General features: G+C 39.6%; 1 protein-coding gene across 2 annotated transcripts; it reads left to right on the forward strand.

Moving 5' to 3' along the window:
* The first annotated feature begins 1,221 nt into the window (after positions 1-1,221).
* Positions 1,222-9,588, forward strand: LOC109483602 (RING finger protein 11-like). 2 transcript variants are annotated; one of them, XM_019786638.1, is made up of 4 exons: positions 1,222-1,491; positions 7,425-7,513; positions 7,896-7,955; positions 8,902-9,588. In XM_019786638.1, exons 1-4 carry the CDS (start codon positions 1,375-1,377, stop codon positions 9,071-9,073), a joined length of 438 nt encoding a protein of 145 aa, XP_019642197.1. In that variant the 5' UTR covers positions 1,222-1,374; the 3' UTR covers positions 9,074-9,588. The 2 variants fall into 2 exon arrangements, with proteins under 2 accessions (XP_019642197.1, XP_019642196.1); XM_019786637.1 differs by lacking the exon at positions 7,896-7,955 and having other exon boundaries at positions 1,223-1,491; positions 7,425-7,573.
* Positions 9,589-11,137: the final 1,549 nt, after the last annotated feature.

Raw genomic sequence — 11,137 nt, forward strand, 5'->3', positions numbered from 1 at the left:
ACTGTAGCTTAGTTTTTGTATATATACTTGTAGTGTCTATTAGCAATGTAGAAGAAAATGCAATAATATTTGATGATGGTAGTACAATTTCAGTGTTCACAGCTTATGACATTGTACAAATGTGGATGAATTTTATGTATAATAAGAATTAATTGAAATGTTTTCTGCCTATCTTAAAACGTTATTGGCAACATATGGAGTGTATATGAAAGCTTTTATAAAGTGTTTTACAAATGTACAATGAGTTAAATGCTACTAGTATTCTTGTGTCATAATTGTTTCCCTAATGATCTGTCCAGTCATTCATTCAAGTATGCTACAGAATTATCCAATGGAAATGATGAAATAAAGATCTGTTGAGTGGAATGATCTTTTCAATCTCATTGTGTGAAAGCTAAATCAATCTCTAACGAGTCTTTGAAAACCCTTTGTCTCCACTAATCAATGTTTATGATTATGAATAATACCTAAGTGTGTAGTACCTGATACAGGTATAGGAATTTCTACCAACACCTAAATAAGATACGAATGCTAGAGTAAGTAAGAAAGATAGCCACCATAGCAGTCTTCCAAAAGTATTTCTGTAATTTGTATTTTTGTATATTTTTCATGAACAGGTTTTCATTATTACAGGTACACATATAGGTACACTTAAATATCTTCATCTTATACTAGTTATAGAAAAGATTTCAAAGACTAGTGGTAAATATAGTCTTACTCAGTATTTCTGACATTATAATCTATAATATATTCCGTCTTGACTTCAAGAGTTTGTGTTGAAGTCACTTAAAGACTTGCGCTCTGCAAATACTACTTCTAGTATTAGATCTACACTTATTGATGACAAGTATCATTGCGATGAGCACTTGCTTTCACCAATGGTGTAATATATTCCTTCTTTACGTCAAAAGTTAGTGTTGAAGTCACGGGTATTGCTGAATTACGCACCCCTTGTAGTCGTGACGTCATGTCCAGCCGGCCCCCGGGTTTCCGCACTGCTCCGTCAGCTGGCAACTTTACATCCATCCGCGACAGTGAGCCGGCCCAAACCCTTTATTTACTTCCGCGTTTTCCGTTTCTTTCGTATCCTTCCACCTCTACAAACCCCTCTATTCTTAGTATAGCTCTTAATTATGACAAGGATTTGATTTTGATTTGTATTTCCTTCTGAATCACGTTTTTAAACAAAATTGATATCATATCACGGACTATTTTGTAGCGCGCAGGTATACGTCAGCAGGAAATCGGCAGTGCGGCCATGTTTTGGTGATTGGTCTAGCTGCGGTATCGGCGACCGGGAAGAAAAAAATTTTCTTTGTGCGAAAATTTCTCCGTTTTCAGACGCCTTACCAATGCCCCGGTAAAGACTTGAAGATGGGGAATTGTCTTAAGACGCCTACAGCGGATGACATCTCGCTTCTTCACGAAGGGAGGGCGGGAAGCGAGACAGGAGACAGCTCAGAAAACCTCGGGCCGCCGCCACCATACCAGGTCGGTTGGTTATACATTCTCCCGGAAATGTTATCGTTACAGCCTCTTCCTCAATACACCTTAACACGATTTTAACTCATGTACAACATGGTATATTCCTTCTACTGAATCCTTGTTGCAGTTGTGCCACGATGTGTTTCAATATTATTCGGTTAGATGATTTTTATTTTAGTTCTTTGTGTGCTCCCTTATCAAAACAACCATCGTCGTCATCATGATGAAACCACTGCACAGACGACAAAAAAAAATTCCCCTCGATCGTCCACGACCGCACTTCCTTTTCGGAGAACTGGTCCTACAGACGTTAGGAAATGGCCCTTGTTTCCTTTCTTTTGTGGTTGTTTCCGTTGTGTTTTGTGTTCTGAGATCGCGTGTAAAGTTATAATCAGGCATAATTTGAAACGATATAAGCAGTAAGAAAACATTACAGAGTGCCGCTAGCCTTTGTTGACAAGATGTCTAGGTATTGTTCTAGCTTTCACGACTGGGTCCCAAAAGATTGACAGACAAAAACTGGGCATTCTCAAGTGATCATTCAAAACAAAAGTCCTACGTGCACATCTAAACGCTCTCAATGGCTGGACCGCTTTAACATACAGCTGTAAATGCAAATGATCATCCAACAAGTTAGCAGAAAGAAGTATAACGTTGTGTTAGCCTTGGGGTCAAAATGTACATAAAATGAGGAAGATAGGACATTGCCCTTTCAAAACACAGGAACAGGTAGTTCATCATATAGACTTAGCTTTCACTGTGTGTCCTATAACTCTTTCTTTGCCAGTTCTGCAGTAATTAAGTAAGATAATTGGCTTCTCTTATCTGAGACCTACATCTGGCAATTTCTCCATATGGTAATTATTCTGCTTAGATGCACACTATAAAATTCTTAATTGTTTTCGTCATATCTAGATAGGCTGCTGCATTTTGTGTTCATGTTAAGTAGAAAGACTATATTGAGTCCTTGTGTAAGAGGTTTATCCAAGTATACCAGTACAAATATACCCTAGATGCCCTTTGTGTATCTGTGTGTAAGGGCACCTGAAAAGGGGGCACGTAGGGGTCAAAGGTCAATTGAGGGGGTTGACGCTTTATGTTTGTTTTGTTTATAGTGTTGAGTTCTGCAGTAAACAGTACAAATTTGATTTTCGAAGAATCCAAAACAGGGAAAAAGGTTCAAACGAAACTTAAGGCAGGAAAAAATTTTGTGTTTCCCGACCCACCCTAACGTTTTTTGTGTGTGAACCCCTGCAAGGAACGTAAATTTTTCTAGCTGACGAACAATTTTACTAGCTCCATGATCTGACACCTGAGTGATGAAACATTGTGCAATTGGTTTTCCAACATTGACATTGAAAATGAAAGTGTCCTCATGCAAATTTTAAACTGCATTGTACATGTATAACTTGGATCACTAGATGATGGCCAAAGTTTAGAAAAGGAAATAAAAAAGATGATCCCTACCTACCGGTATACCAGCCCTACTTTTTTTCAGGGATGAAACAGGAAACACAACATTTTTTTCCTAGGCCTAAGCAATACTTCAAAAGTTCTTTCTCTTTTGTTTGTAAATATCTGATAACCAAATAATTAAATTGGTGTTGCCCAAACAAGGCAAACAGAGATTCCTGCATAATCGTACCCCAGCATTGATTTTCTCCAGCTATAAACGATTCTTATCACTTAATTCAGTATGACAAAAGCCCGTAGTTACCGGCACCAGCCAGATTTCCCAATTTCCCAATTACATGTATGCATCACCACTGGACAGTGTAAATCATTGGACATGATTATTGGCAGAAACTTAGATTCACCAACTGCTAGTGTGGAAAAACATTCTTGTAGTTGTATAAAAAATCAAAAAGTATATACATTGGTTGGTCGTTAAATTCTTCATCAATTCATTACTTGAACAAGGACATCAAGTTCATATTATATATGCCAAAAAACAGTTACTCAAGCAACTGGATATGATTTTGAAAACGTCAATCGTATTACCTGGATGTCTAACCTTCATCTTCATATTATATATGTTCTGATAATATCATGGCCTTTTTAAATTAATTTAAAATTTTGACAAAGGCAAATCTGTCTTAAAATAAGTTAAATTTAAAAGTTTGTCCCCATTTTAAGTTCAGGCCAATTTTCCCATCTCTTATTCTGCTTGTGTATTGTATTATCAATATATCCTGTTATTAAAAAGGATAAGATATGTTGCAAATCACGTCCTTGAATTGGCCCAGAGTATTATGCTCTTAAGTGCTTGAATATCTCATGAGTAATACGGGTAGATTATTTTCAATGACATGCACAGCAAGTATGCTGTTATTGACGTCATAACATGTCGAGTATAGCTATTAGTCGGTGCAATGACTTTCAGTAACCCAGTTTCCTGACACCTTTGTTGTCGTGAATCTAGTGACACACCACTATATAATTTATACCGGCTATACGCTGATACTTAAATTGGTTGAAATTGTGGTGAGGTCTGGGTCTCTTCAAACACAGATAGCTTGACATCCCTAGAGCCTGGGTGACAGCCATAGCAAACTGGGCTCAAAGTTATGCAGTATGCAGCTTGCACACAGGATCACTTGGTCCTTGTGATATGGGTCTGGCATCCAGGCTAGATATTATGTAACCATGAAAGTTGAGTAGTGCCTCAGCTTTAAACAGAATAGTCTCCACCAGACTCCTTTGCAGGCTGAATGAATAATAGAAATCGGCTGAGGGGGACATCATTTACCAGAGGAGTTGGCCGGCCATAGAGGGTCCAGCTTGCCTGCACAGAGTCTGTGATTTCTACTATTTATTCAGCCTGCAAAGAAGTCTGGTGGAGGCTATAGACAGAAGGACAGAGACTGAGAGATTGGAACTTTGTGGTATGTACTGGAGCAAGATCATCGATCATGAGACAAGACCACGGCTTGCTTCTTAGGTTGGACATGAAATATTTAAGAGGAAAAGTCAGTCGAAAATGACATCAGCAGTAAGTAACCACAAATTCGGTCCCCAGGGACAATTGGTTGTCATTCAGGACTTCTAAGTTGTTGTTAGTAGAATATTCTTCTTCAATCAGTGACTGCATTTCAAAGGTAGAAACATGTACCTCCAAATGTTCGATGTCGACTATACATCTTGATTACAGAGTGACCTTAAATCAAGATGTACAGTCGACATCGAAAATTTCAGTCACTGATTGAAGAATATTCTACTAAATTTTAATCTTACGTGACTGATGAACCTATTCAATGATATTCTGACTTGTAGATGTCATACAGTACAGTATATACTATTTTACAGAGTCTATTAGAGTAAAAATTATGTCAGTTCTTTTTGAACCACACAAAGCTACGCTGTGACCATATATAGGTGTCGTTTTATCTAAAGACTAAACCCTTGTCGGAATGCATGCATGTGCCTTGAATACTTATTATAGAGATCAGATACATGTACATAAGAATGTATATGGTATACAGAGTCTAGACTGCTCAATTCCCCCCAGGGCAAGCCCCAGTCACACCCCCCCCCCCCCTTAGTCACTCCTGGGACAGGATTTTATGTCATTGGAATTCTGCCAACGTCACCATGGCGGTGGTGATGTCAGAAGTTCTGTTACCATGGCAATGAGGTTGTCGTGGCAACATGGGTGCTTGTTATTCTACCGGTATCTGTGACAAGGTCACTGAACTTTTTACATGCTCTAGGCTCAAGCTATAATATTAAGCTGGTAATGTTTGGCAAAGCTTGGTCAGAAACTAGGCATCATTATTCTTAGTCCATTAAGGTATGCAGAATCCTCATGTGACTTCTGGTCTTGTGATTCATCTTGTTCTCGGATTAAGGAACCAGTGGGACTCATTCGTAGACAAATGCCAACACATGATTTCACCATCACAAAAAGCTATATAAACAGCTGCCAATATGTCAAAAGTCACTATGTCAAAAGTACATGGACATAAGTCTGTCCGCTGTCAGGAATTCTGACTCCATTCTAACTGGTCAATAAGACTGTTCAATTATGGTAACTAGAAATTTAGAGCCTGTTATGCTATTACATCATACGTTTGCATCAGTCCTTGTCATAACTAGTAAAAGATAAACCAGGATTCAGTACTAAGCTGAAATTGGGTCTAGACATGTCTACTTTATCTCTTAGCATCCTAGCCTGAGTGTCAGCCTTTTTTAGCTTTCGTCCGCTCCCCACGATCCACTAGCAGGCCTGGTAGCCAGTAAAAGCTAAAAAGGCTGACACCGACCACCATGAGTCCCATGCTTGTCATGTTACAGAAATCCCCGTCGAGCCCCATGTTATGTGCAGGAAGACTCCTGCATGTTTACACATATCTGTGGGAGCCATAATCAGAGCATGTCTGTTCTCTGTCTGTCACTCCACAGTCACAAGACCAGGATACTTTAGTCGGCTCTAGATAAAACACATGCCTCTTGTGTCCTGCTAAGCAGGGCTTGATTTCTAACCTCAGTAGCTTTGCCAATTCAAGCCCAGTCTAGTATCAAAGTCAATTTCTGGTTTATCTGTTTCTATGTCCATAATCGAATGATCACAGTCCTGCAATTCTGCAATAACGCTATCAGTCCCCATTTGTAAGTAACCTTGCAGCAACATGGCAGACAAATCAGAACAGATCATCTTAGAGCCACCGACAGAAGGACTGGTCGCCTAGCAACAGATGGTCAGGATAACGGTGATTGAAGTCATAGATGGGAAAATTGGGTCTATCAGTTGGAGTAATTGCTGGGGAATGACGGCTGTGTATATCATACTGCCATATCTATTAAATCAGATCTTTCTGGGACCAAACATCATGGCTGTGCCCAAGGAGACAGTGGCTATCTATACAGAATTACATTTAAGGGCAATACAGAGTGAGACAATACAGGACATCATGGACAGGAGATCTGAACAATTTTATTTGGATATACCAGAAATTGACTTTGATACTAGACTGAGGTTTACAGGCTTGTAAGTAATACTGATGTTATTGGGGGTATGTAATGGGTAGGTTTTATGGTTTCTATAGCTACCAAACTTTTGCCTGATACTTGTATTATTACAAAATTGGATAAAATCCAAAAATCCCATAGGTTCACCAGCTTGGCTTTTGGCCCAGTTGGACATAGGCTGGTCCCAATCTTTCAATATGTCTAGCAAATAGAACAGAAGCATATCAAATTCATTTCTTCATGCATGGTATATGTATTTCTGGAGAAACCAATACATAGTACATCTGTGCCAGAATGTGGTTGATTTATGCTATATAGCATACCACAAATGTAGCCTGGATCCCAGACTGTTCTGATGGTCACTATGCAGACCAGTCCCACTCTAACCCTGAGAAACTGAGAGTCTAACTGAGGGCATCTATGGTAAGATTTCCTTGGAGACATGTTGGCACTGGCAAGAGTCTGGCACCAAGGCTAAAACCTTTGGGGTCACTATGTACACTTTTATTGAATATATAAGAAGAAGAATCAACTATCTATTATCAGACCCTTAACACTTTGGTTGATTGATTGATTGATTTATTAAAAGGATAGATGTATAGTCAAGTCTAAAGCTTTGGGTCACGGTACATTTTTATTTTTGTCCAATACAGTCCAATACAGATTAGAAGAATTGCCTAATTATCATCACAACCTGAAGATATTGATTGATTGATCAATTGAAGAAGCCACACAGGCAAAACCAGTCGTGTGACAGGCTGAATAAAAGTTTCTAAACGGGAACTATGCAGCTAGCTCCAGATGTCTTACTGAGGGACGACTGCATTTGCAAGATGTCAGTTAGCTTGAGGATGAATCCCCTCTACTACAGATTGATTCATCAATTGATTGATAAATTGATTGATATTTGATAGCTTGATTAATTGATAAAGATTGATTGATTGATTGATTGATTGATTCTGTCCCTGCAGGAAGAAGCGCCGATCTACCACCCGACCCCGAACACGGCACGACCTGTGACCCAGCTGACAGAAGACGAGCAGATCAGGATAGCGCAGAGGCTCGGACTGATCCAACATCTCCCCTCGGGGGTGTACGACGGATCCAAGAAGGGCAGAGAGTGAGTAGAGTTAGTTTCACAGCCTGTAGGCTTGAAGTTAGGCCACTGGTAACTTTCCTAGAAACTGCAGTGCAAATGCAGGCTTCAGGAGCGGCAAACTGTTCTCTCCAGGTGACCAAACTCACTTGGCATGTTATCTCTCTATTTGGCCGGTTGCTACTCTTTCCAGCCGCCTCCCGAAGCCTGGTAGAGGCTATGACGGATCCAAGAAGGGCAGAGAGTGAGTAGTCTTCATGCAGGTTTGAAGTCTGGCCCCCTGGTAACTTCCTTTAAAGCTGCAGCACAAATTCAGCTGCTAAGAATTAAGTTAGATAGCTCAGAGGCTTGGACTGATCCAACATCTTCCCTCGGGGGTGTACGATGGATCCAAGAAGGGCAGAGAGTGAGTAGTGTTAGCTTCAAGTCATGCAGGTTTGAAGTTGGGCCCCCTGGTAACTTCCTTTAAAGCTGCAGCACAAATTCAGCTGCTAAGAATTAAGTTAGATAGGTCAGAGGGTCGGACTGATCCAACATCTTCCCTCGGGGGTGTACGATGGATCCAAGAAGGGCAGAGAGTGAGTAGACTAGCACGTTGGCAGAACGTACTGCGCCTGTACTAAACCCGTAATGTATTTTGTATAGGACTTCAGCAGAACGGTTCCTTAAAAAGGATGACATCCCGCCTATAGCATTCAAATCTTGTGTTGGAAAAGATATTGTCTACAACAGGCAAAATTCTGATGCAACGGAGACCAAACATCCAACGAAAACCGTGAGAAATCCAGGTTTCATGTAGGTGCAGTACATTCTGCTGACATGCTGAGTAGACTTAGCTTCACATCCTGTAGATTTGAAGTCAGGCCCCCTGGTAGCTTCCTTAGAAACTGCAGCACAAATGCAGCTGCTAAGAAGTAAGTTAGATAGCTCAGAGGCTTGGACTGATCCAACATCTGCCCTCGGGGGTGTACGATGGATCCAAGAAGGGCAGAGAGTGAGTAGTATTAGCTTCACAGCCTGCAGGTTTGAAGTCAGGCCCCCTGGTAACTTCCTTTAAAACTGCACCTGATAATTGTTTTTTGCCCTGTGTAAATTGGCCCGTAGTCTTTTGAGACTGACTGACACAGACATGAATGGAACAGACAGGTTTGATCACTCCTCAACATTTTGACATTATCTGTATCTGCATAGCCGGTATAACCGCCCTTCGGCATAACACACCAGCTTCACAGGCACGCGGCGCAGCAGCAGCAGCTATCTATATCACACCGAGCAACTCACACCGTTGCACTCAATCTTTGCACATTTAATTGCAGTTTTTTTGTTAACTTTTCTTCCTTATCTCCCCGCAGATGTGTGATCTGTATGAACGACTTTGTGATCGGCGACCCGATCAGGCTGCTGCCCTGCTGCCACATCTACCACAAGGACTGTATAGACGACTGGTTGATGCGCTCCTTCACCTGCCCTTCCTGCATGGAGCCCGTCGACGCGGCCTTGCTAACTACATATCAAACTAATTAACAAATTGATTAATTGATTGGTTAACCTTAAAACTGTGTAGTTCAGGCCTGGACAGTTGATTTTCGTGGTTCTAGGATTCTGGAGATCAAAGCTAAATGGAGAGAAGTCCAGATGAAAACAGAGACAAGGGAAGTTTGTATCTTTTGGCACACACAGATTCAGGAAATGACATTGAAAATACTATATATGTTCTCAGTTGAACCAAGGAGGTTATAACACTATCATGATAACCTCCTTGATTGAATATAAGTTACTGGTATGTCCATCTTTTGGGGCAGGACAGATGAAAAGTGTGTGTGAAAACTGAGTGTAAAATAAACACACCCTTTTGTTGACTTTTGAGATAACATACTGCAAAAATTTCCTTTTGATTGATTGACACTTGCCTGAAAAAGACTGATTCAAATTTTCCTCACAAGTCTGTTTTCGTCTAATTCTCTTGCGTAGTTTTTACCTTGGAAGTGTCAGAGAACCCAGTAAACGAACTGTCAAGGCCTTAGATTGTGAAAAGAAGAGAAAAAAATCCACCAAGGGAAGAATGCAGTGCAATAGGGCTGAGGGAGGCAATGGATTACAGTGTATAGCTTGTAAATATTCATCAATGTCAAGGTCATCTGTGGCAGGGTTCTAAGGGCAGGCGGCCATCTTGTATCCCATCATGCACTTTTTCCTACAATGCACCTGGTTGTTCCAAACCACCGTGTCCACACCATCATGTAGAGAGTGAAATACATGGTTATGATTTGGAAAGAGAACTTTGTAAGAAAAAGAGTTGGATACTGTATGGAAATAAGTGATGATCGTATAGGATGTGTTCAGCCCATAACCCAGTACTAGTACATGTACAATATGTAAAACTTGCTGCTTGTTGAGAGAGAGAAATGTATTTATAGCCTTTAAAAAATTGGTGGCTGACAAAAACCCAGACCTTCTTGTGTTTTCCAGTATAACTATAGTGTTTGGGTGTAACATTTAGGATGTGTGGGAGACAAAGTTGCTCAAAAGTCGCACATCCAGATATCATCTAGTATTATATATGGTGTGTGTTTGTTTCTGAAGCCATATACAGCTACAGCTTTATGTTTAATGGAAAAATTAAGGGCTTGTTTTCTTTCATTTTTTGACATGAAAAATCTTGACTTTTGGGACATAAGATTTACTTGGTATTACTCATATTATGTGGAGTAATTTTGACAAGTATATAATTATCATTGTTCATTTATAAACAAATGAACGGAAAAAAATAAATATGCATGCAATTTTTTTTCAGTAATAAAAAGTAGCTGGACTACCTTTTTATGTGGTTAACAAAAATACATTGCTAGCATAGGGACTTTTTTCTTTGTTAACTAAAGACTACTAAGTGCTATAGGAGTGTTATGTTACTTAAGAGGTGTAACAGTACCTGTGTGTAAGATTTGTACACATCTATATACATGTAATCATAGGAATTTGGAATTAACAACAGGTGAATATGGATAAAACAAAATGGAAATCTTGAAAATGATTATCCTAATGATATATACAAAACTAAGGCCACAATCAACAATACATGACTGTATATGTAGGCTAGGATTTGTTAAAAGATACAAACGAGCATGGTGGAGTGACTGCTGCAAATTATATCTGATTCAATTGTCAGACTGAAAATTCTTGAAAATTTGATGCAACAACATGTTACCAAATTATGTGATTCTTTTCAGAAATGATGAAAGATAAAAGACTGAATGTTTACGAATCAGTAAAAAAAATTTGAAAAGCAGGAGTATTTCTGAAGATGTCTAACCATATACAGAAACTATGTCATCGGGTAAATTGAATGTTTGGATGCTGTCCATATAAAACATAAAGAAGGTGGCTACTGAACCTGGTGTCCTACTATCATACCTGTAGACTAATTAATACAGATACAGAACATAGTGTAAAATGTACAGTGTTCATCTGTACCATACCATTACATGTGTCAGAATTAGCCTCCATAGCATGCCAAAAACTGGGGGTTTGGGGGGTCTTTGGCAGCTTTTATGTGCTATTTTCTGATTGCATATAAACAACATTGCCGGC

This window comes from Branchiostoma belcheri, unplaced genomic scaffold (assembly GCF_001625305.1).
Source record: "Branchiostoma belcheri isolate BF01 breed outbred unplaced genomic scaffold, Haploidv18h27 scaffold65, whole genome shotgun sequence".
Lineage (NCBI taxonomy): Eukaryota > Metazoa > Chordata > Leptocardii > Amphioxiformes > Branchiostomatidae > Branchiostoma > Branchiostoma belcheri.

What these genes read in the sequence shown, in the direction of transcription:
- LOC109483602 (XM_019786638.1), top strand. Translation starts at nt 1,375, where the DNA reads ATGGGGAATTGTCTTAAGACGCCTACAGCGGATGACATCTCGCTTCTT. An exon ending in GGCCGCCGCCACCATACCAG is followed by an intron (nt 1,492 to 7,424) that starts GTCGGTTGGTTA and finishes CTGTCCCTGCAG; the next exon opens with GAAGAAGCGCCGATCTACCA. An exon ending in CAGATCAGGATAGCGCAGAG is followed by an intron (nt 7,514 to 7,895) that starts GCTCGGACTGAT and finishes GATAGCTCAGAG; the next exon opens with GCTTGGACTGATCCAACATC.